The 24,445-nt window shown below is 42.7% G+C and overlaps 4 protein-coding genes across 7 annotated transcripts in view; all 4 read left to right on the forward strand.

Moving 5' to 3' along the window:
- The window catches only part of arhgap4b (Rho GTPase activating protein 4b), a 27,144-nt gene extending 25,356 nt beyond the window's left edge, over positions 1-1,788 (forward strand). Inside the window, exon 24 of the mRNA XM_048240956.1 lies at positions 981-1,788. Coding sequence (XP_048096913.1) covers positions 981-1,175 — 195 coding nt within the window. The 3' untranslated portion in view covers positions 1,176-1,788. The remainder of the gene's footprint in view (positions 1-980) is intronic.
- A 1,992-nt stretch (positions 1,789-3,780) lies between these two features.
- Positions 3,781-6,460, forward strand: cav4b (caveolin 4b). The gene is made up of 4 exons (XM_048241836.1): positions 3,781-4,123; positions 4,842-5,059; positions 5,535-5,722; positions 5,989-6,460. Exons 2-4 carry the CDS (start codon positions 4,865-4,867, stop codon positions 6,137-6,139), a joined length of 534 nt encoding a protein of 177 aa, XP_048097793.1. The 5' UTR covers positions 3,781-4,123; positions 4,842-4,864; the 3' UTR covers positions 6,140-6,460.
- A 157-nt stretch (positions 6,461-6,617) lies between these two features.
- Positions 6,618-19,559, forward strand: ikbkg (inhibitor of nuclear factor kappa B kinase regulatory subunit gamma). Of its 4 annotated transcripts, none has more exons than XM_048241968.1 (16): positions 6,618-6,936; positions 8,155-8,384; positions 8,570-8,862; positions 8,986-9,042; positions 9,264-9,353; positions 10,160-10,351; positions 13,364-13,428; positions 13,960-14,010; positions 14,171-14,273; positions 14,650-14,765; positions 15,230-15,382; positions 16,309-16,396; positions 17,016-17,159; positions 18,029-18,165; positions 18,988-19,046; positions 19,381-19,559. In XM_048241968.1, exons 2-16 carry the CDS (start codon positions 8,201-8,203, stop codon positions 19,515-19,517), a joined length of 1,869 nt encoding a protein of 622 aa, XP_048097925.1. In that variant the 5' UTR covers positions 6,618-6,936; positions 8,155-8,200; the 3' UTR covers positions 19,518-19,559. The 4 variants fall into 4 exon arrangements, with proteins under 4 accessions (XP_048097925.1, XP_048097927.1, XP_048097926.1 ...); XM_048241970.1 differs by having other exon boundaries at positions 13,367-13,428; XM_048241969.1 differs by having other exon boundaries at positions 8,197-8,384.
- A 916-nt stretch (positions 19,560-20,475) lies between these two features.
- Positions 20,476-23,717, forward strand: ssr4 (signal sequence receptor, delta). The gene is made up of 6 exons (XM_048241399.1): positions 20,476-20,599; positions 21,081-21,199; positions 22,201-22,275; positions 22,384-22,473; positions 22,609-22,674; positions 23,048-23,717. Exons 1-6 carry the CDS (start codon positions 20,551-20,553, stop codon positions 23,150-23,152), a joined length of 504 nt encoding a protein of 167 aa, XP_048097356.1. The 5' UTR covers positions 20,476-20,550; the 3' UTR covers positions 23,153-23,717.
- The last annotated feature ends 728 nt before the right edge of the window (positions 23,718-24,445 follow it).

Here is a 24,445-nt window from a genome sequence, read left to right on the forward strand (position 1 = left end):
TTGGCTTTGAAAAAGCTTGTAAATAACTCCCTCAGCAAGCTTAGAGAGCTTTTATTTACTCCTGCTGGGGGCCTCAGTTTCTTTTTTTTCTTCTTTTTTTAAAATTCAAGTTATCAGAGGCTCAATCTGATGAACAGATTGGATTTTTTACAAGAAGAAATATCTGAGTTAAAACTTCAGTTCAGGGAACATGTTAGCCATTAATCAACCAGTTGGTCTTGATCTAAGGTTATTGATAGATTGTATGGATCAAAATAGAAACTTTATAGCCTTCTAATACATTGTCTTATGTATTCTGTCACATATTCAGACAGTGTATTATGAGTTTATAAACTGTCTATTTTGATCCATATTATATACCAGTAACCTTAGATCAAGACAAACCACTCTCTTATTAAGGATTTACCAAGAATACATGTTTGATAAACAATAAGAAATACATCTTTATGTAATAAAAGTGCAATGTTACAGACCTTGTTGAGTAGCCTACTAATACATACACATGAGTTATGTATTCATTTTTAATTTATAAACATTTTTAGTTTTCCCTAAACTAAAGTGTTCCCAGAAAAGGGGTTGAGGGTTTACTAAACCTGATAGACGTTTTTGCTCTCACAACAGGCTGCGTTCAGGCCTCATAGAACCAGTCAGCTGCTTCAGAGCACAGCATTGAGATGTTGATTTAGTAGCCGCCACTCAAGCATCTCTCAGGAGGTTTGGGTCTCTCTCTTGGGATGTCATGCTTAGATAGTGTCTTTCTGTTTCTCTTTCTATGACCTCCCTCTTCTCTCTCTATTTCTACCTCCCCTTTTCTCTCTTTCTATCTGTCTGTCTGTATCACATTCTCTCTCTATTTCACTCTCTTTTTAACCTTCATCTCTACCTCTCATTTTTGTCCCTTCCTACTCTGCCTTCAATTCTCTCTCTTTTTTTCCATCTGTCTCTGTCTGTCCCCTCTATCTCCTTCTTCCCCTTCTCAGGACGTCAGTCGTCAGATGGACTCTGTCTTTAAGGAGCTCCTCTTGCGCCAGCCTCCCCTGAACCCCTCTGCGGCGACGGCCCCCTCTACCCCCACGTCTTCAGCCGCCTCCACCCCCTCGTCCACCTCCTCTCCGCCCCCTGCACCCCGCCCGGCCCCCAAGAAGCCCGTCTTCGGCCTCATGAGCCGGCGCTGACCGCCTGGCACACAGATGGAGGAGGCGGCTAAGTGGAGGCGCCCAAAAAGCAGAACATCAACTTGGAGTGAGAGAGAGAGAGAGAGAGATAGAGAGAGAGAAAGAAAGAGAGAGGGAGAGTACTAAATCAATCGTCTGTTTTCATTTTGGACGAGGGATGCCTATAGTCCTTCATGGCGTTGTAACAGAAGAATTGAGAAGATATATTTTTCCAACTCATACAATATATTATAGTCTTACGATATATGGTCTGTTGATTTGCCCCCACATTGTACATCCGTTACAGTGCAGTTCCGTGGAGTGTCTGATGTGTTTTGTTGTAGTTGTAGTGCCGTCATACATAAGTGAGGCGTCCACTTGAGCCAAGGGCGCACTCAAACAGGTTAGTTCACCCTGCCCCAACAAACGCCAACAAACACCAATAAACTCCAGGAACTAGCAGCCATTGGTTGTTCTTGGATCAGTGTGTTATGCTGTTACTGTGAAGCAAAGATGCCAAAGTGTGGAGCTTCATGGCACTGTATGATCTTAAGTGTGATGGAAATTTAAAAGTTTTTTCTTTTTTATTTGCAAACATTCTTAAATTCAAACATTTTTTTTTTTTAAAAAAAAACTCAATGTTGTGAATGTTTGGGTTTGTTCGAGTTTGTTTGGCCAGTGTGAGAGAGCTTTAAGTCCAGTTTGAGGGTCCAAACTAAGGGCTCAACATGCTTGCGTTTTTAGACAAATAAATTGACATCTGTGTTGAACGCACCGGAGGCCTGGTGAACGTCTCTCAACCACATAAAGAGGAAGTAAGGCTTTTGTGGTGCGCTGTGGGTCACAGTTAATATTACAGTGACCTTTCCCCAAGCAGTGATTTAGATTTCACTTTTTTTTTCAAACCAAAATATTTCTCTCCTCGTCTTCAGTTAACAAGTTAATGGTTTTTTCAAAATGTACTTTTTGACTGCTGCCAATCTTTTTAGTTTCAGCCTAAGTCTCTGTGTTTCTGTTCAAAGCCATGGTTTTGTCTGTTGTTGCAATGGAACTTGTTTGACCAAATGTTCTGTTTATGTCACGGCTTGTGTTAGCAGTGAAGCGGAAGAGAAAGGGCGACATTTATTAGTTAGGGACCTAATTTAGATAACAGGCAAAGTGCAAAGTCAGTCAATGAACAAATGGTCTCCTTCATAAGGCTATAGGGAGGGCTTTGAGCTGACCCACTGATGTTTGTGCTTAGGGTCTTGCTTCTATTTGCTCCTAAATTTGCAAATAGATTTTGTGCAGTTTTTAGATTAGCTTTAGTTGGACGTGAGACTTTGCACTTTGCCCTTCATTTGAAACAGGGCCCTTACTCTCAGGCACTAAACAACCGTCAGTATATTGACATCACCATCATATTTTACACACATCTGGTTTACATGCCTATTTAGTCTACTGGCTGTTATTTAGATCAATAATGCAGTTGTATTGCACTGTCTTGCTTTTGTGTTACGTTCTTACGTTACGTTAGAACCGCCTGTAGGACAAGCCCAAGGCAGTGATTCTATATTTGTTATCGGAGAGGTATTGGAAACAACCATGTTTCTTAGATCCTCAACTTTCATTCTTGTGAGGAGAAAATGCACCTTCAGTAAGCATGCTCTTAGGTGCCACAGACAGACAGATAGATACACACACTTAGACACACTCAGACACACACACACACACACACACACACACACACACACACACACACACACACACACACAAAGTCTAGTGGAAAGAAGTCTCGCACTGGAACAGGTGAAGACTTAAAATAAGTGCCATGGCCACACATTCCCTGCCCGGCTCTGTGTAACATTTTCTCTCTGTCACGATTGAAAGCTGGAAAGGCAGGCAAGGCAAGTGTGAAGACCAGCGTGAACAAGCCCCAGTGGGTGCACATCAGTGGAGCAGGGGCGGGAGCGTGGGGGTCTGTGGGCTTACTCTGCCATGTAAAGAGATTCATAGAGGGACTAGTAAAGAAGAAATGACCAAACTGTGAAACAGGAACAGGAAGCGCAGGGTCCCTCTCACTTCCTGTTGCTCCTCGATGCACAAATGTCACAGACACGCCTAGGTACCCACTCTGATCCTTTCCTTCGCAACACGCTCTCTGTTTGATGATGTCACTGGATTCATTGTTGTTTCAATCATAGTACTGAATTAATAAATGATATAGATTCTACATTGTCTGAGTCTTTTTTGTAGGTTCGTAGGTTTTGTATGTTCATGCTTTAACACACTTTGCATACATTTCCACTTGACACGTGCACTCACAATAAATTACAAAGGGGGTATTTTTAACGTGGCCTTTCAAAACCACTCATCAAAGACAATTAACACACACTTGGGCCTCGCCCTCCTGTCACATCATATTGAAGTTAAATTAAAAGGCCATCCCTGTTATCAATACAGCCCAAGGGTATGTGGTATAGGCCTACTGCACCAGTGACATGGACAGTTGGGTAACCTGATCTCTCCCATACTCTTCGGCCCCCTCGGAACTATTCCACCCCCAAAAATAACCCCACTTTCCCACCCATAGCACTGACTCACATACTCTCTCTCACACACATGCATATGCATGAACAGACTGACATGCACTGGATAGACAGAGACATACGGTGGAGGACCCATGGGCCGAGGTGGACCTCCGGCAGTCTCCAACCCGAGCTGTGACACGAACGCATGTATCTTAACGACAGTGCTGCTCTGCTTAGGAAACCCGTTGACTGACAGACACAAAGCTCTGAGTCGCTGGATGGACTGAACAAAACTGGAGGTGTGAACTGGAAAGGGAGTGCCAAGGTTGCCATAAATCAAACCTTCGTTAATTGTTTATACTGGATGAGTAATCAATGAAGCCGTCTTGTTAAGATAGAAGAGAAGATTTTTCGTGAGGCTGTATTTTGTGGAATTTGGACTGATTTTCTCTACAAGAGGTAAGCAAGTGTCTGGATACTGATATGACTAGTACAGAAAGAATAAAGAAAGGAAAGTCAAGTGAACTACATTAATCTGTAGATGCATAGCCAACATGTCATCTCACCTATATTACATGTTTTATTCACTAAATTACTTTATCAAGTAATAATGCAATGGTGGTGGATGGCCAATGCCAATATCATTTCTTGTGATTTACTAAGATATCAAGATAAAAGAAAATCAAAATTCTGAAAAAGATTTTCTGTTCTGACTTGTGTAATTCTACACCCAGGTTTGGCAGCTATTCTGTCAACTTTACAGCATACTACATTGCAAAGAGTAATTATAGTAACCATGCACTCTTAACAGGGAGTGCTGTCTATGTTTCAGTGGGGCAGTGTATCTGTGTGGTTTGTGCAAATGGGTCATTCAAAATGACAGTACTGAATTAGGCCAAAGGTTGAAGCATGGGAAACATACAGAATAGATTTATTTCTTCATTAATATTCCACATCAGTCACATAATATCTATTAAAACCTATATTTGGGAAGAATGGAGACAAAGCCCACATACCATTTCAGTATCAAATGCTACAGAAAACCGTGCAACTTTTACTTAATGTCACCATGCAGGTGTATCAACACTTGTTATTAATCAAAAATGGAACTGACCAACTTCATCATTTAGCATTCAGAGGGCATGAATGGCTGCATTCTGCCTTCCTTTATATACAGTTTGTCTTCCTGCCGTCTTCAATATGATGTCAGATGAATACCTGGTGGACTGCAATATTGATGATGACGAAGATGAAGATAACGAAGAGATGCCGTTATATCTCTCTCCACACCCGCCACCACCCCAGTTCTCCTCCTCCTCCCCGTCGATCACTCCACAGCCATCACTCGCCAGCGTTGATATCAGAGACCCGTACGGAGTCAACCAGCACCTGAAGGTAAAGACCACTGACATGGCGTGAAAACTGATCTTAAAACTGTCTTAATTGCATATCCTGCTATGGCCATAACTTAAGCAATTGTTTGAATTAAGTGACATCAGCCATGACCGATAATTTCAGCAGACTTTCAACTTAGTTTAACACATAATAATCATGTGTTACTTACATAATACCTTTATTAGTGGTTGCGAGAGGGTGTGCAAAAAATAATAAACACAAGAGCTAAAAACACAAGACCTGACACAACAGTGTCATAAAAAAATGTCAATGTGTCTAAATTGCATAAAAGTAATGAAAACTGTATACAGGAAGAAAACACAGTAAAATAAATATTATTTTATGTTGAAATGTATGTTGTATGGTGTATGGTGTTCAGTGATAGTCATGCATTGTTACAGTTAGGCCTACTAAAAGCATAAGAAGTTTTGGTTATATTTAGATTTGTATAATATTCTCTCTCTCTCTCTCTTAGGTGGAGTTCAGTGATGTTTTGGCTGAGCCTGTCTCCACACACACCTACGATCGTGTGTGGGTGTACAGCGGTATTGGGTTCGAGTCGGGCCGTATTTGGGGCTACCGCTGCCTCACTGTCTTGTGTGCCGTCCCCGTCTCCCTCCTCTCTGGCTGTCTGTTCGCCCTGCTCGCCTGCCTGCATATCTGGTACAATGACAACACAAGCCTTGCTTACATATTTGGTGCTATATTGACTATCTCACTGCATTGTTATTTGATTATGTTGGGACATGCAAAAACTTTAAAGATTGCATGTCATAGTGATTGCATGGGATTTCGGCCTATACAATGATGCATAAAACATTTAAGGTCATGACCTTTCAGTTTTTCGACCACAAGTGGCAAATGCATTCTCTTTCTACCTCTCCCTTTAAATCTTTCTCTCTCTCTCTCTTTCCCATTGACTCACTCAGGTGTGTGATGCCCTGTATTCAAGTATGCCACACTTGTCTGCCTTGTGTGCGATCAATTTGGATGAGTGTGGTCAACATCTTCATCAGGCCGTTCTGTGAATCTGTTTCTCGCTGCTGCACTGGCGTTTATGTCTCTCTCTCCAAAGACTGACATTAAGTGATGAGGAAATTATCCCCAGCAATGTTTCTACATGTATGGTGCTGAAGATGGGCTTGATTTTGGGCTTTTGGGTTTACCTCTCAGAAGAACAGGAAGAAGTGGCTCAAGGACAATTACTCTGTTATTGGACCTGTTATGTTACATCTAACACTTTATGTAATGAATTTTCTAGATGTGACATTTTCACCACTCAGTATTAGGCCCTACTGTCTACACCAGACCGACGTTTTCATACATAGATTTGGGTAAGAAAAATGGAACCCTTTGTGTACATTTTGTATGGAACAGTAAATAAATCACAAATTGTTTCTACCACTCTTGCTTTATTGTCTCGCCTGCTGACATCCAGGATTGTTTGTTGTGCTGCTACACCCTGATCCAGATTGCCCTGTAGCTCATGTCAGGGTTTTCGTAGTCAGAACTACATTTCCCAGGAACACTTCTACATATGCCGTCATATGATGGAACACGGAAGTAGCAAGGGGAATTCCTAGCTTGTCAACTTGCATCGGTTTTTAGAACATGCTGTAACGTTAGCCAAGCGAGCCGAAGCTTGTAATTTTCGTGTGTGGTTTTTCCTCGCTAAAGAAAATGACGGATGTCTTACGTTACAATTATTTTTAATCAGACAGATGTAATTTTGGTTCGCTAGTGTCATAGCTAGCTAACGTTGCGTATCGCCCTCAACCAAATTTAGCCAACGTTGAAGTTACAACGCTAGCGTGCTAACATTAACGGTTAGTTTAGTTTTCTGCTGGATAACGTTACACCAGGCTCCGGGTGAATAGGTAGGATGGTCTTTATATCACCTTGCTAGTTATCCAGTTGGGTGTATCATACTGGACTTGTTTTAACCGTCTGTGTCAATTTTCTCTGTTTGATGTTGAATTGTCTGTTTTGGTTGTTTCTGTTGCTAACACTGCCAGATCCTGAACATGTCAAAATTGCCATTTGAAGCTTCTAGTGAAATGTATGTCGTAGATATGACTTATGAACTGGCGAGATTGCTTATTGGCATGTAACGTTACTTTCAATGAATCATGTGTTATCAATTCAGCTACCAAACACTGATTTGCATGCAGTGATAAATATATTGAAAAGCGGAAAAGAAAATGAGGTAATTTCGCTAGTCTACCTAGCCACGTAGGATGGTTAGCTAGCAGTTTGTATTATACTCAAGCAAGAGTCTAAACAGCTGGTTTTGATATTCTTCGTGTTGTCTGTTATCGATAGTCCACGATAGATTCGACGACAAGATACAGGGATAACGTTAGATGTCAATAACTGGGTGATCTGTTTAATAATCTAGTTGTTTGGTCTTGTGGTACACGCCCCTTCACTAACTTGTTTGTTGTGGCAGTAAAGCTATGCTAACGTTAATGCGAGCTGGGAAACGTCATGTGTTCTTTAGCCAACAAGCTAGACTAGTTGAGAACATGAAAATAAAGCCAGTGACAATGCCATTGGCAAGCAGATATCAATGACGTTAACGTTAGCTAGTTTCTGGTAGTACAATTCTTGCAGTCGATTTACACAGCTATCGGTGGCTTTTCTTTTGGAAGTAAGGATGGCATCAAATTTAAATCTCAGCGATGATTTTTAATTATTTGGTTGATTATTAAAGTAATAAGCTGTGTAGCAAGCGGTGTTCTCTAATGTTGTCCATGCTAGCAACGTTTCTGTATGTGTAATCATTGCCAACCATTGTTGTCACTGTCACAGTTTACAAATTCAAATCAGCTCACAAATAATGAACCCAATCGGCCGGCTATGACAGTTTGTCTTTCATGAACCTAACGTTAGAGTAATCTAAGTGATCTTAAGTCAAAAGTGTCTGCGTTGTTAACCGTGACACTGGTCTGGCATAATATGGTATAGCTGCTAGGGTGAAAACGAAAGTAGAAAGACCGCTTCCGTGGTTTCCTGTAACAGGGTCGTTTTTACCATCATGTCATTCGTAATATTATATTAACATTATTATAACATGACATGTGTCCTGTTGACAGTGGTGGTTTATTTACACGTCGGCCTGTCCTTGGTTCTCCCAGTCTAATGGTTCAGCCCCAGCCCAACGCCGGGAGCACACTGCAGTTGGAGATGAACGGGGAGGAGGCGGTGGGCGCCGGAAGCAATGGTTCGCTCGGCCCCAGTTCCCAAGGCTCCCTTCGGGTTCCGCCTGAGCTGGCTGGCAATGAGGTGGTGCTAAGGCTGGTTGGAGACAACTACCAGCTGCGAGGTATGAACACCAATATTACTGGGTTGGTTCTCACGCATCATTTCTCTTATCCTAGTGCTGCTTTAGATGTAGTGTATTATAGCGTTGTGAGATAACAGCTCTCTCTGACATGCATTTAAAAGCCACTCAACTGAGAAAAGTGAAAGAAGAGAGTGAATAAACGCAAAGCTGTTGTGTTCCATCAGAGGCGTTGAAGAGGAGTAATGACTCTCTACGGGAGCGGTGCGGAGAGATGGAGGGGTGGCAGAGGAAGGCCAAGGAAGAGAGGGAGTTCCTCAGCTGCCGCTTTCGTGAGGCCAAGGCCTTGGTGGAGCGACTTGCACAGGAGAACCAGGTCCTGCTGGGGAAGGTCAGCCACAACGGCGGCCTCCCAGGAAACCGCAGCAAGACCACCCTCATGGAATCAGGAAGTCAGGCTCCCGACCCAGACGTGAAGAGCCCGCCATCGGAGAGAAATGGCTTGCAAGATTTCCGAGATGTAATGTCTGGCATCATAGACTAATAAACCATTCACCCAGATTTTGAACATAATTAGCAGTGTAATGTTGGATTTAGTTGGGTCTTCATGCTGCTCTGTTTGTCTGTCTTGTGTTGCTACCAGTCAACAGGGGAACACTTGGATGCAGAGAAAGGGGACATGGCAAATCCCAGGAGTTTGGTAAGACACATGTCCTTTAGCTTCATCAGCATTAACATAACCAACTTCTGCCTACACAACTACCACCAACATGTATTTGTGTGTGTGTGTATGAATCTGATGTTGTGGGTGGGCATATACAGTATCTGGGCATGGGAGGGCATGTGCACCTGTGGTGTTATATACATATATATATATATATATGTGTGTGTGTGTGTGTGTGTGTGTGTGTGTGTGTGTAGTCTTGTGGGAGTGAGAGTAGCTCTCTCAGTAGCTTGTCCACCAGTGTGGATGACTTTCAGCCCTTCCAGGAGAACAGTGGGGATAGTAAGGTGAGCATGTCACCAGCCCAACATGTCCCCCTGCTACCTTCCTGCACCGCTTAGACTGACACCTGTCCTAATGTCCCATCCATGGAGCCTCTTTCAGCTTTTTAATCACCCACCTCTCCTGTTCCAGCGTAATCTCTGAAGTTGTGCCTTCTTTTGAGGCCCTGTTTTAGGTCTCTCCCTGTCTTTCTCGTGGTCTGTGGTGTGTCTCAAGATGTTGCTCTAACTCCCCTTGGCAATTTGTTTCTCTCTGTTTCTTTTTCTAAAATGGTGGTTGATTCATTGTAGACTTCTGTATGTAGTACAGTTCATTGTATTTCAACAGATTGAGTTGTTAAATGACCAGATTTGTCTTGTAATTGTGGCCAGAAGAACAATGATGATTGATAGGTGAAAATAGGAAAATGTAAAAGGAAGATGCCACCTGTAATGTGAATAACTAGATTGGTTTGGCATTTGAAATTAACCATGAGCAACATGTGGTTTATTCATGCCATGAATTATGTGACAAGTGTGTCCAGTAACCCCAACCCCCACCATCAACTGAAAAAGATTTGGACAGACAGTTATTAGTAAATAAGCTTACTCTACAGAATTACTGACATGTACAATTGAAGCTTTACCTTTGGATTTGGATACTGAATGCTGACCCCGCCTACTCAAACAAAACAATCTCGTCTCATTGTCGCTTCACAGATGATTCAATCTGGCTCTTTTTTTCTGTTCATGTGTGTTCTTGAATGAATTTATATTGAGTTGCCTGTTTCCTTCATCTGTTTTGGCCCTCTTCCTCTCCTTTGCCCCCCCAGCCCTGTGAAGGATCCAACGAGTTTCTGCAGCTGCTGAAGACCCACAAGGAGAAGCTGGAGGATGGGATGCGGGTGCTCAGGAAGAGGAATGACGAGCTGGAGAGGGAGAAGGCCGAGGGTGAAATGGAGAAGGAGGCGCTGCGCTCTGCTCTGGACCAACTGCAGGCTCGACTCAGTCAGCTCTCTCAGCAGGTAGCTACCACACTCCTTCTGTAGTATACTTCATTTGGACTGTACCATGCTAAGAAACTATAACGTAGTGTGTTGTCACTAATGCCTTGCAAAAGCATATAATGCTGAAAGAGTCTGGTCCCTCAGTAATTTTCTTTTGTACTGTATCATGCTATGCTATATAGCAGGGGTTTTCAACTGGTTCTGTGCCAGAGACCACCATCCTGACTAACAAGTAATCACGGACCACTATTGTGTGTGTGTGGGGGGGGGTTTCATGGCCTCAACGTTGAACATACAAAACAGTGGTACCTCCTCTCCAGTTTTGTCAATCGTTACTTTAAATCCATATTTAACATTTAATCATCACTGTATTTTCTTTCTTGTTTCCACTACGTTTCCTCCAAAGTTGTAGCTTTGTCTGAAGAGCATGCAGCAGAATCCTGTCCATCTGTCCTGACATCTGTTACTTTCCTTAGGCTACTAAAATAGCGATCCATGCTGGTAGGCCTACTGACTAGCTAACTTCACCTTAGTTAGAAACGTTAGTTAAAGGTACACTATGCAGGTTTTTTATCTTGATATGCAAGTTTTTTAGCTTAATTTACCTTCATTTAACAGCTTCAGAGTCATTGGGGAATGGTTATATGTCTTTTTTTGGGTTGAATGGTGGCCGCCTCGGCTTCCTAGCTAAGCTGTGAGCGGAAAAAACACCCCTTGCAACTGTGGGCCGGCGGGCCGGCGGCCTCAGCGTCAGGAAGTATAACGAGTGTAACGAATTGCTTTACTGCATTCAAATACACATACACGCCAGGCACCGGCTAGAAGAAGGTAGCGATGGAGTTTCTCAGACATTCGTCATGACAGAGCCAGCGAAAAAGAAGCAAAAACCGAGAAAACGGTTAGGAAATTGCCAATACTGCATAGTTTACCTTTAACAGCTCCTCTCCAAATTTCACAAAACTATTAAGCTTCTTTTTAATGAAACATAACGTGAACTCCGTCCGGTCTATATCGCGCAGACTGTAGCCTACCTTATGAATGTGCGTGTGTGACGTTGGGGACGCAAAACACAGCATTAGCAAAGCACAGGATAGACCTGTTATGTAGGCCTACAAAGCTTACATCCTGTGTCAGTTTGAATCTCATCTCCTCTATAGTATTTTAGATATTTTGGTAACACTTTACTTGATGGGTGAGTTCATAACACATTCATAGCAGCTGTCATAAACTGCACATAAAGCATTCATGACTGTTTCATGAGACATGACTCAACATTCATATCAGACCTTTCATGAATGTGGAAGACAGAATGACAACAACTTGTCAAAATAAAAGTCCAACAATCGCAAAGCAGCATTGCCATTTTTCTCTCCAACCTTTGTAAATATTTCATGAATATCTTATGAAGTCTACATGGAATGTCACTTTACTATACAAGTTGTGAAGTATTCGTAATCACTGAGTTTAACACTGGGAGGTAAACTAGCCTACATTCAGCTGACCCGTATTTGTGTAACCTGGAAAGGTTGGACATTCCCAGTAGCAAAAGATGAGAAATCATCTGCAAAGGTTACATCATAAAACAAATACATTTTTATGAAACAAAAATGATTTGCTTGACCATGTTCTGTCTTTTTGGCACCGGAGTACCCCATTGACTCAGATGTGATGTGATCAGGTAAGAGGTTTGGAACAAAAATGGCAATGCTGCTTTGCGATTGTTGGACTTTTATTTTGACAAGTTGTCATTGTTCCGTCTTCCACATTCATGAAAGGTTTGGTATGAATGTTGAGTCATGTCTCATGAAACAGTCATGAATGCTTTATGTGCAGTTTATGACAGCTGCTATGAATGTGTTATGAACTCACCCGTCAAGTAAAGTGTTACCGATATTTTCAATAAGTTCAGTATTCACACCAATGTGCAACAATTCTGGAAATGGTTTGGAAAAATTAATGATGGAAAAAAGTTATTAATTGTGAAATTACGCAGGCTGGAATGCATGTCACGGACCACCTGCAATGACGCCACGGGCCGCGGACCACCGGTTGAAAACCCCTGCTATATAGGCTAGGCCAGTGGTTTTCAAAGTGGGGGCCGGGGGCCGCGAGGGGGTGCCAGGGGGGCCTCAGCAAGTTGGAAGGAAAAATAAAAGCAACAAATAAATACATTTGAAAAATTTAAAATATACTTTGAGGGTTGTTATACAATGTCATTATAATAATTTGTTGCATATCTGAACATTATATTTTCCATGATAATGACTGGGAATAATAGTAACGTGATAGCTCTCATATAGCAGAAAACCCCAAATGCTATTTTTGACACACTGTGTGCTCCATCACGAAGTGCTTGTAGCTAAAATAATCATTAGGATTAGCTTAATGTATTTTTACATTTGCCGTAGTATTGTTGATGGGTTTTATAACACATCAAGGGGGTCCTTGGCCAGAACCTAGTGGTATTTGGGGGGCCTTGCCGTGGAAAAGTTTGGGAACCCCTGGGCTAGGCTACAGTGCTGTAGCAAACTACAGTACCGTGTAAAGTTGAATACATGAGTAATGTATTATAAATTTGTTGGAAAAGCGTCGTCTCATTCAGCAGGTAGCTGCCGTAGCTTTGCCACCATGCTATTACCAAACTGTAGTGTAGTCAAGTCCAGTTTATTTATATAGCGTATTTCATAAACAGAGGTCATTCAATGTGCTTTAGTCAGTCACACGGTCATAAAGTGTGTCATGCCTTGTAAATGTGACACACAAACTGTAAATTAGCATTGGTGTTTAATTGTATTTATCCTGTTGAGGATGGTTAAATAGACAGGTGGCAATTTTTATAAAGCCCTTGTCAGTCCTGTATACTTAAATTGGACAGAAACATCTCCCTCAGATGTTTCACACTAGAGACGCTGTTTCCCACTTTGCTTTTCTATATGCAAGGATCATATAATTGTAACACCAGGAAGCAGCCTCATTTTTTTCATGTTATCAACTATGACTTGTCGTAACTTCCATTCTTCCTCTCCTCAGCAGAGTGGAACTGTGATGGTCGAGGCAGTTCAAAGGTCAGATGTTCCACATATGGCCTCTGACAGGTACTGCTTCCTTCCTCGTCCTTGTTAGCTCCCACACAGATTTTGGGAGCCACTCAATTTTTTACTGCAACTCACTTCATTCTGGTGCATGTGGATAATCACATTTTCAGATGTGATCCTATCCTTAGTTTAGATGAAATACTCGGATTAGTTTATAATTGGAAAGGATCTGTTCTATGAATTAAGCATTACTATGCTGAACTAATATATATTCTTAATGCTTTATGAAAATAATTATATCGCAGTACAATATCATTTCTATATCTGTACTTGCTAGCCTTAATGATCATTCTAGCTACATGCTTTACAATTCGTCGTGCCATATTGCACAATGACAAAAATACATTTCATCAACAAGGTTATGTTGGGCTTCAGGGCCAGTAATTGTATTGTGCAATGTACAATTCAGTTCACCAGGTTTGTCTGTCTTTCTATGTGAGCACTGTCTTCAACTGTATCTTCATGTGTCTTTAGGACTTTTGTCTCTATGTATCTGTGTCACTAATGAAGTTTTTGTCTTCAATTACGCAGTGGTTCCCAGTTGTCCAAGATGAAAGATCAGCTCCAGGCTACGCAAGAAAGGTAAAAGAATCTGCAATCTTTATTGACAAACCAAGCCAAGAGACTTTTATTTTAAAAAGAAGGCTAATGAAGGAAATTTCATCGCCAATAATGAATCAGAGATGATTTTTTTTGCCTTGCACTCTAAGTAGTCATTGAAGGAGCCTGTTGTGGCCTGCAGGTATAAGGAGCTGCAGGAGAAACTGGACTGTCTCCAGAAGAGCTCTGTGCACAGAGACCGAGCTGAGGTCCAGCTTAAGCAGAAGGAAAAGGACTGTGCACAGGTCGGCTATGAAGTTTATGCGACAAAAGATACTGCACACAAGTCATAGTGGTTCATTGTATGCGCTTATAATCTCCAGTAATGGAAAACATGTTGCACAAGACTTTTGTACACAGGCAAGATGTTATGTGTGCTTATTGGTGATTTATACTGGTGTAAAGTTCTGCTGCATTATAATGTGATTGTGTATGACTGTAATTCAATTGTTGTCAGTAATTCAATTATCCTGTTTTGAAGCACTAGACAGTTGCTGTGCGTCCCCCTGGCTGTTTGAATGATGGATTGACCAAATCCAATATTATAAATGTCAGAGTGCATGTAGTAGTTGTAAATTGACATGCAAATTGTCTCCTTGTGTGCGTCTGTGTCTGTACTAGTTGGCCAAAGACTGCGAGGCCCTGAAGGCTCAGGTGACGTCTCTGTTGGGGGAGCTGCACGAGAAGCAGAGTGGCCTGGAGAAAAGTGACGAGAAGAGAAGGGACCTGGAGGAGAAGTAGGTCTTGTCAAATTGATTTGTGTGTGTGTGTGTGTGACAGATAGAGACAGACAGACAGTTCTAAGAACCCAGTGGAATCTGGGTCTTAATCTAAGTGTTTTTATTCTTGAGTAATGATACTTAGTCCTGAAGTTACTGGACCAGCTAGGCTAGTGTCATTGCCTGTTAAGTAACTTCAGAACTATTTCGACTAAGCTATGCTGGTATGTCCCTAAGGCTGCCATGCTGCTACCCCATTTCTCTTGCAGCTTATTCCACCTGCTTCTTTGACATCCATGTCTATTCTCTCAATCTGCCTTCGACTGCCTCAACCAACCTGTTTGTTTGCATAGTGGGATTCTCTGCAGGGCAGCTTCACTGTATTACATGTTTGGAAGCACTGGAGACAGTAGGTTCCCCTCACACTGTGTGATTCTATTTGTCCCCTCACCACTTTACTCCACCCCCACCACCCTGTTCAGACTGAGCAGTAAGACGGAGACCCTGCAGACGCTGGAGAGAGACATGGAACAGCAGCGGAGGCAGCACACGGTCACTGTGGACAAGCTGCTCATGCAGGTGCAGAACCTGGAGGCGGCCCTCAAGAATGACCGCCTGGTCATCACCGAGGAGAGGTGAGGAGGACTGGGCAGCGACAGCCAGCACCCCCCTTGGGAGTGTGTGTGTGTGTGTGTGTGGGGGGTCATTAAAGAGCTCACCAGTCATCAATGAATGAGAGCAAAACCAGTTTTCTGTTCAGTCTTGTGCACACACATGCAAAAATATATATATACACACACAGCTTACAGATATATTGACATACACAACTTAATTCCACACCTGGAGGCGACCAGGCACCTGGTCATCAGACGGCGTCCATCAGGGGTTGTGGGTCACCAGTCAACACCACACATTATTGGTCATAGTCATGATTCTTGGCACAAAGATCTGAGATATATGGCAGACAGTTCAACAATGCATTCGGGATTCTATTTAACTTTTTAAATAGTTAAAAAATTTATTTCTATATACTGTGATTTCTACAGGGTTGGGGCAGCCGTGGCCTACTGGTTAGCGCTTCGGAGGGTTGCCGGTTCGAACCCTGACCAGTAGGAACGGCTGAAGTGCCTTGAGCAAGGCACCTAACCCCTCACTGCTCCCCGAGCGCCGCTGTTTTATTGTGTGCTTCACCTCACTGTGTGTTCACTGTGTGCTGAGTGTGTTTCACTAATTCACAGATTGGGATAAATGCAGAGACCAAATTTCCCTCACAGGATCAAAAGAGTATATATACTTATATACTTAATAGCCAACCAATAGAACCAAATTGATCCTTGGTATGTGATACGCTTCAGTATAGTTCAGTGACACAATATCTAAAAATTAAGCTAATTTAAACAGACAGGAAAACAGCTTCAACACACTCTATATCATTTTCAGTCTTAAAACTATGATGGGTAGATTAGTGACATTGGATCTCTTCAACCCATTGTTGTCTTATGTAGAATGACTCAACTTCCTTCCCTCCATCTCCATCTTCCTCTTTCTGTTGTGATGACAGGAGGAAGCTGGCTCAACTCCAGCACGCGTACACGTGTCTGTTCCAGGACTACGACGCCAAACTGAAAGCCGAGAATCAAACCAAAAGGGTGTGTATCTGTCTTTCACTGGTCTGTTTTCCCCACGTGTGTGTGTGTGTGCATACGTGGAGGGTCGGCCATGGGTTGTGGTCTTGTGGCTGCATGAGACAGGACAGATGAGGAAGAATACTTAAGTAAGTACTTAGTTAAGTTTTTTGTGCTCATGCACAAACACAAAGCCTAACTTTTTTAATGTGTGAAGGGTGGAAGGCCTGTTTCACTGTCTGAGGGAAGCAAAGAGAGGTGTCTGTGTGCGTGAAAGATTGAGTGACTGCATACTCACTAAGTGTATTTCCCCCTGCTGCATGTGTGGGTGATAAGCTGGGTGGGTGGGGAGCTGGCTAACCAGAGTGGTGAAGGCAGAGAGAGGTGTGCTTGTGGGTGTGTGTGTGTAAGAAATGAGAGGAAGAGAAAGACAGAGATGGACAGGAAGAGACAGCGCAGACAGATGGCATGCGTTTCTCCCTCAGGCCATGTGTCAGGGGGGTGAGGTAGGACACGTGGCTAACCAACCGGTGGAGGTGTGTGCTTGTATGTATGAAGGAGAGAGAGAAAGAGAGGAAGTGACCGCTAGAACGCAAGTGGGCATGCTCACTTTGGCCTGTGTTTTCCTGTGACCGTGTGCCAGGGGGGCGAGGTGGGTGACCTTTCGAACAGGCTGGTGGAGGCCGAGAAGGCGCTGGCTTTGAAGCAGGAACTCATCGACAAACTCAAGGAGGAGGTGGAACAGCAGAGGAGCGCTCTGGAGACCATCCCAGTGCTCACTGCACAGGTAACACACACACACACACATACATGGACACACACACACACACATACATGGACACACACACAAGGAGGGCCAAGACACACATAAACTCAGTCGCTCACTCTCTCACACACGCGAACACACACACACACACACACGCAAACACACAAACACACACACACGCAAACACGCACACACACACACACGCACACACACGCACACAAGGAGGGCCAAGGACTTGTACACACTCTCTAACTCTCGCACGCACACACACACGATTGTGGTAGTTGTGTAGGCAAGGTGTACACCTCAGTTCACCTCCTATTTCCATGGGCTGTAATCAGTGTGGTGAAATTAAGCCAAAGTATTTGGTTGAACTGTAACCGATTGCTTTCTGAATTACAGCAAACACATCTTTCTTGTAAACAAAGCTTTAACAAGTTTTTAAAACAACAACAAAAAAAACACGGCCATGGCTTTTAAAACTGACGCCATAAGCACAGCCATTGGCAGTGGGTAAACGTCCTCCTTTGTCCGTAATCATACAAAGCCAAACACGCCATACCAGATAAGTGGTCGTGAGTTTTTGGTGATTCGAAAGTAGCCTCCAATGGGAGAATTGCCAGATGGCCCTGTTGAGCAAATGCAGATGTGCTTACAGGTTCATCTGGGTTCACCAGTGCTGCTTACACACCTTAATTCCATTGAAAATCCAAGGATCATGTCTTTTGTCAGCATGAGTCACTCAATACACATGCAGACACATTGTGTTATATAAAACAAATCCTGCAAGTACTGATTGAATCACACACACACACACACACACACACACACACACACACACACACCCTAAGTTCACTCACTGACTCTCCCATTGTCCCTTTGTCCTGCAGGCAGAAATCTATAAAGCAGATTTCCTGGCAGAGCGGTCAGCTCGGGAGAAGCTGAACGCTATCAAAGAGGAAATGCTGGAGCAGCTGAACCAGGCCAAGTCCGAGATGGAGCGCCTCAAGCAGGAAGGCTCCTCCCGGTACGACATTACACTTACACTCACAGACACTCACATACAGGGGGCTCCTCCTGGTACAACACCACACTTACACACATAGGGGCTCCTCCCGGTACAACACCACACTTACACACATAGGGGCTCCTTCTGGTACAACACCACACTTACACACATACAGTAGGGGCTCCTCCTGGTACAACACCACACTTACACACATACAGTAGGGGCTCCTCCTGGTACAACACCACACTTTCACACATAGGGGCTCCTCCTGGTATGGCACCACACTTTCACACATAGGGGCTCCTCCTGGTATGGCACCACACACTCACACATAGGGGCTCCTCCTGGTATGGCACCACACACTCACACACAGAGGGCTACTGCAGGTCTGGAAAGGTATGGAGTTGTCAATTACCGTACTCCAGACCTGGAAGAGTTTTTGGATGGAAGTCTCAGTAATACATGTTAAATATGTTAAAAGTCACAGTAATACATATGTTAAATAGTCGACATTCATGAATCAGACAATTATGCTATATCAAACAGTATGAGCAAAACCCTTTCGAATATATTGGATGGGTGAAATGGAGAGGATGGATTTCATTGTTCACTGTGTGTGACTGTAGATAACTTAACTAGATGTCTTAATGACAAGGTTTGGATTGAGCATTAAATGCTGCTGTTTGTTTATGCTGAACATGTCAAAGTGATTTGTATTAGTACAGCAGATGTTATATTTAATACCGTGTGTGTGTGTGTGTGTGTGTGTGTGTGTGTGTGTGTGTGTGTGTGTGTGTGTGTGTGTGTGTGTGTGTGTGTGTGTGTGTGTGTGTGTTACAGAGCGCGGTTGGAGGCCATGCAGCACAGGCACCAGCACCCGCACCTCCCTGTTCCTGCACGTAAGTTTCACTCCATCACCTCCACCACACAACACATTTATTCAATAGGGCCAAGACTTTTTTTTTTCCCAAAGCAGAAATCCTTGCATAACACACGTCATGTATACACATGCTATTCACTGACCTTGTGACTGAGTGAAAGGCACCTTTCACATATGACATCTACATGTATTAATTTAGCTGATGCTTCTATCCACAGTGACATTAGCGTGAACGTAGCATTTGCTCTACCAGTTAGGCAGCACTACTAGGCAAGTTCTCCTCTGATACGTTTCTTCTCTCTCTCTCTCGCTCTCTCTCTCCTCATCTCCTGTTCCCCTCTTCACCCCATTAGCATTCAATCCAGCCCAGCCGCCCCCATCCTTCCGTAGCGGTGCTGAGGAGCAGCCGGACTTCCGCTGCCCAAAGTGCCGGTACCAGGCCCCCGACATGGACACCTTGCAGATCCACGTCATGGATTGCATCCAGTGAAACCCCCTCCTCCCCCTGCAGAGAAGGTTATGGGGTGGGATGGGAGGGTTGGTTGGTGGCAAGCTGATGAACTTTGAACTTAAAGCCAATTGCTCTTCTGATTGGAGGAGAGAGGGGCAAAGGTGAAAAAAGACTGATCGTGACCTTTCACTTTTTGAACGCTGTTGCACACAATCTGCCGACTGAAGGCGAAGCGCCAAGAAACCGCTGGAACATTGACAATGAGCACCGCTCATGAAATTTTCTGTTGAAATCTAAAATTACATTAAACTTTGTATGTGTGAAAATGCTGTGTGTATATTTTATATAAATATATATCTAAGATTTACACACTTACATGAATATAGATATGTAAATCTTATTGACAGAAAATGTAGGATACTGCCTATGTGACAGCATATTGTAATGTAATGCACGTATGGATGTGTGTCTGCTTCTCGGCATTATGTCTGTCTGTGGCCATGTTTTTTTCTGCCTGTGGTTTTTTGTCCATCTGTCAAGATGTACTCACTCTTTGAGGATAATAATGCCAGTCTTCTATGTGAATATTGTCTATTATATTCATTATATTAAAAGATGAAAGAGACTTTTACTTTGTATAGACTGTTGTTATGGTAAGAAGTTTAAAGTAATAAATATAACGGTAAATATCTTGATTGTCTCTCATGTAATTCTGTGACTAGATTTTGTGACTAGATAATGCATCATTTTGCAACAGTAGGGTATCTTCCATGGATGAATTGATGTTGGTTTTGTATGTGTAATGGAGGTGATGAGGTAGTAAATTATTTCGCAGTACACACACAATTCTACTGATGGGGCGTCCTGTACCCATATACGTACTAAATATACTTTGATTGGGTTTATGTAGTACTGGCGGTTATCACTAGATGTCGCACACACCTCTGTTTAAGTCTGTACGCTGACGTGTCTTTCATTGAATGCGAGGTCCTGATAGGTTGACGTCCCTTTTGATAGCAACATCCGTGGAGAGCTGAGGTGGCATAGCGTTAGACTAGACACAAGCAGCAACATGAGACTTTTTGTAGCAGTTTTGGCTCTCTGTTTGAGCCTTTGTGCCGGTAAGTATTCATTTATTCATCAAGATTTAATTCACATTCATCCATAAAACATTTAAACGTTCGCAGGTTAAGGTTGGTGGTCCAGTTGGATAGCAAACTAGCCCTAGCCTTAGCAATTGAGTGTTCGCTTGCTAGTAACGTTAAATCACTGTTGAAGCAGCAATCACTCCAACGTTTGGCTGCTTTAGATGAACATTTACAAACATAATAGGTAGCTTCTAGGTGTGTAAAATATCAGTGTTTGAAGGGTTTCTTTATTTCTTGCTACTGTATAAATTGTTGGTGGCTCGCCGGCCATGACAGTTTGTCAAATTAACAGTAACGTTAACATGTGTTGCTTTACACAAAGCTCGAGAAGATCATGTAACTGGTATAAACGATGTGTTTTAGTTTTGTCGTTGATGAACACACCCTTAGGGTAACGTTGTTACTACACAGTTACTGGAACTGATGCCGTCTGTTTTCTTCTGTTCCCCCACAGCTGAGACCTGCACAGACCCTGTTTTTTCCCCCTCCACCTACACCACGACGGATGCAGTCATCTCTTCTGAGACTGTGTTCATTGTGGAGCTCAGCTTGGCCTGTTCCAATGGGGTCCAGGTAAAGAATGTTGTCATTCATTTATATAGTCCCTCTACAGTACAGCATGGAGAAAAGCATAGCTCTGCTATCTAATCTTGATCAATTATCAATTGATCAAATATCCATTGTTCAATCGTTGACCATTTGATGAAATATTAATTGTATTTATTTTTGGCTTGTATGTATATGTGTGATACATGTTTAGGGGGCAGCCGTGGCCTACTGGTTAGGGCTTCAGGCTTGGAACCAAACGGTTGCCAGTTCGATCCCCGACCAGTTGGCACGGCTGAAGTGCCCTTGAGCAAGGCACCTAACCCCTCACTGCTCCCCAAGCGCCGCTGTAGCAAGGCAGCTCACTGCTCCGGGTTAGTGTGTGCTTCACCTCACTGTGTGTTCACTAATTCACGAATGGGATAAATGCAGAGACCAAATTCCTTGTATACGCAATTATACTTGGCCTAGAAACCTGATTTACATTTACATGTTTATATGATTAATTGCTGGCGTAACACCATAATTTCCCTTTGAGGATGAATAAAGTAATCTATCTATCTATCTATACATGGATTTCTGTGCAACGTCACGAAAACATGTGTGCGCAACTAAGTGGCAGAAAGCACCATAGAACAGCAGAGCAGTGCTGTCCATGAAAAGAATAAAATGAGTTTTTGTGCTATAAACTGAACCAATTCGAAATCACATGTTCAAGAATGTTCAATATCCCTAATGGAATGCATGTCTTCGCCAAAAATGACAAAATATGATGTTATATTAATAATGCCAATAAGCAGTAAACTCTGAAATATAGTCTGAAATGAGATGTTATCATTGAGACAACAGGGGTATACAAAAAATTCCGATTGTAGCTTACAGCAGCCGACTATTTGGGTTAACGTTGTGGACGGCCACCAAGTGTCTTCTGCCCCACGGCTGCGCGTGCATCTAGTTTTGTTGGTAAACGGGAAACCCGTGTATTTTAATCAGTCAGCACTCATGATGTATTCTGTTGTGTCCTTTAGAGCGTGGCCCTGTATGCAGATGTCAATGGGAAGCAGTTCCCTGTGACCCGTGGACAAGATGTCGGCAAATACCAGGTCTGACCTTCCTCACAGTCTCCATCTCCACTAGTTTATTGTTTGCTTGGCATTTTAACATCAAATTGAGGCTATGCTCATAACCTCCCCCTTGGTGATTGATTGCAGGTCTCCTGGAGTTTGTCCCACAAACAGGCCAGCTCGGGCACTTATGAGGTGAAATTCTTCGATGAGGAGTCCTACAGTGCCTTGCGCAAGGTATGGTGCATTCTGTGCATATTGCAGTGTTTTAGTGTACAGTTTTGTGGACTTGGTGGCTAGAATCGTCCATGAATAGATTGCCGTTCAGTCACTTAAATTGATTTGTATTGCGTGTGTGTATGCTTGTTTTAGGCTCAGAGGAACAATGAAGATGTTGCTGCCATCAAGCCTCTGTTCTCTGTCAACGTGGACCACAGAGTGAGTATGCTCTTATGCTTTGCACTGTGCTTCATTAAGATCTTCATACACATCTCTGTCTATTTAGTCATTCATAATGACAGGTTCTTCTGTATTAAGAGAGTTAAAGTAACCATGATTGATTCTGCCAGTGTCTTCATTGTTGTAATCAATTGCCCTTTCCTGCTTGAGATTGACTCATTTTTTATTTGAAGTCCTATATATTTTGACACAAAACTTAAACATTGCAGGCAAACAAAAAATTTCTCTGTGATGGTGTTCAGTTGCTATTACTGTTTGTGTTCTTGCTCTTGTCTCTGTTTCTGACTCTAACGTTCCATTTATTTATCCATGTTCCCCACCCCATACTACCCTACTCTACCCCCACCTCCAGGGAGCATGGAATGGCCCCTGGGTGTCCACTGAGGTTCTGGCGGCCGTGATTGGCGTTGTGGTCTACTATTTGGCCTACAGCACCAAGAGCTCCATCCAGGCCTGAAACCACTCACCTCATAATAACAGCAGCAGAACTGCGCTCAACTCAGCCCATGTTCTTCCTTCCTTCTTTCTGTCTGCTGAGCATTGAAATGCATCAGCATATCTGCTGAGACTGAACGAGCACACACTGTTGTTTAGTGGTGGGACCCTTCTGTAACACCATGTGTGTACACATTTGCAGAAGACAGTCATTCCATCTGGACATGGAGGCTGAGCTGGTACACACACATATATACACACACACACATACATACATACATACATACATACACACACACACACACACATACATACACACACACACACACACACACACACATATACACACACACACACAATGATATTTGTGCAAGTGTTTGTACAAATAAAAAGTAAAAATAGCAAATTCTTCCTTAAGGAAGTATGAATGGTCATCAGCAGATTTTTAAAACATTGGTAAAATCATGTCATCCAGTTTGATAGAAAATGGTAACTGCACTGACAGAAAGGAAAATACCATTCTGGATATGAAATGTTGTCATTAAATTTCACTGAATATGTGAATTGAATAAATAACTTTATATACACTTGTTTCAGCTATTTATTATAAGTTCTCAAGAGTATGTGGAAAACAATGTAGCCGTATCTCATTTACAGTGGATGTCTTGGATGGATCACAGCCAATTGAAATTGATTGATCGAGACAAAGCTGCCAAACAGGAAGTGAGCTAATAATTCCACAATTCTTTCATGTAAGAAAACCAAACCCTCTATTGGGATTTAAATTGGTATTGTGTGAATCCCAGCATGCATTGCTTTAAGACAGTTCTGTAAGTGGTAACCTGAAGATGACACCCAAAACCAAATATGGTACAATAGGTTCGGTCGACTTCATGCAGCGCGGTGCAGATCTGATCTGGCTAAATGTGATGCATTCTGGAAGCACACACAAATTGGTGGTGTTTGACCTCAAGGGGGCGCTGCAATTCCTAAAAATCATAGGCATATGAAAAACATTTCACCAGTCACAAATTCTCATTCTCTAGAACAAACAAAGCATCACAAAAGCAGTCAAACAGGAAGTGACCTTATCATGGCTGTAGCCAGTACACATTAGGGGGAGGACAAATGTGCATGGCGGGTGAAATCAGTTCCTGCTATTCTATTATACAAATTCACGAACACGGGGTGATATGTTTATATGTTTTCTTTTAAACAATAATGTCTAATAATGTGTTTCTTATTTTCATGTGCCATTCTATCTTATGCCATTGAGGGTTGAACGAATTACAACCACAACTATAATCATTATGAA

Source organism: Alosa alosa, chromosome 4 (genome assembly GCF_017589495.1).
Source record: "Alosa alosa isolate M-15738 ecotype Scorff River chromosome 4, AALO_Geno_1.1, whole genome shotgun sequence".
NCBI classification, from domain to species: Eukaryota; Metazoa; Chordata; class Actinopteri; order Clupeiformes; family Clupeidae; genus Alosa; species Alosa alosa.

What these genes read in the sequence shown, in the direction of transcription:
- cav4b (XM_048241836.1), top strand. Translation starts at nt 4,865, where the DNA reads ATGATGTCAGATGAATACCTGGTGGACTGCAATATTGATGATGACGAA. An exon ending in GAGTCAACCAGCACCTGAAG is followed by an intron (nt 5,060 to 5,534) that starts GTAAAGACCACT and finishes TCTCTCTCTTAG; the next exon opens with GTGGAGTTCAGTGATGTTTT. An exon ending in CTCGCCTGCCTGCATATCTG is followed by an intron (nt 5,723 to 5,988) that starts GTACAATGACAA and finishes TGACTCACTCAG; the next exon opens with GTGTGTGATGCCCTGTATTC.
- ikbkg (XM_048241968.1), top strand. Translation starts at nt 8,201, where the DNA reads ATGGTTCAGCCCCAGCCCAACGCCGGGAGCACACTGCAGTTGGAGATG. An exon ending in TCAGTCAGCTCTCTCAGCAG is followed by an intron (nt 10,352 to 13,363) that starts GTAGCTACCACA and finishes TCCTCTCCTCAG; the next exon opens with CAGAGTGGAACTGTGATGGT. An exon ending in CTCCAGGCTACGCAAGAAAG is followed by an intron (nt 14,011 to 14,170) that starts GTAAAAGAATCT and finishes TGTGGCCTGCAG; the next exon opens with GTATAAGGAGCTGCAGGAGA.
- ssr4 (XM_048241399.1), top strand. Translation starts at nt 20,551, where the DNA reads ATGAGACTTTTTGTAGCAGTTTTGGCTCTCTGTTTGAGCCTTTGTGCC. An exon ending in CTGTTTGAGCCTTTGTGCCG is followed by an intron (nt 20,600 to 21,080) that starts GTAAGTATTCAT and finishes GTTCCCCCACAG; the next exon opens with CTGAGACCTGCACAGACCCT. An exon ending in CCTACAGTGCCTTGCGCAAG is followed by an intron (nt 22,474 to 22,608) that starts GTATGGTGCATT and finishes TGCTTGTTTTAG; the next exon opens with GCTCAGAGGAACAATGAAGA.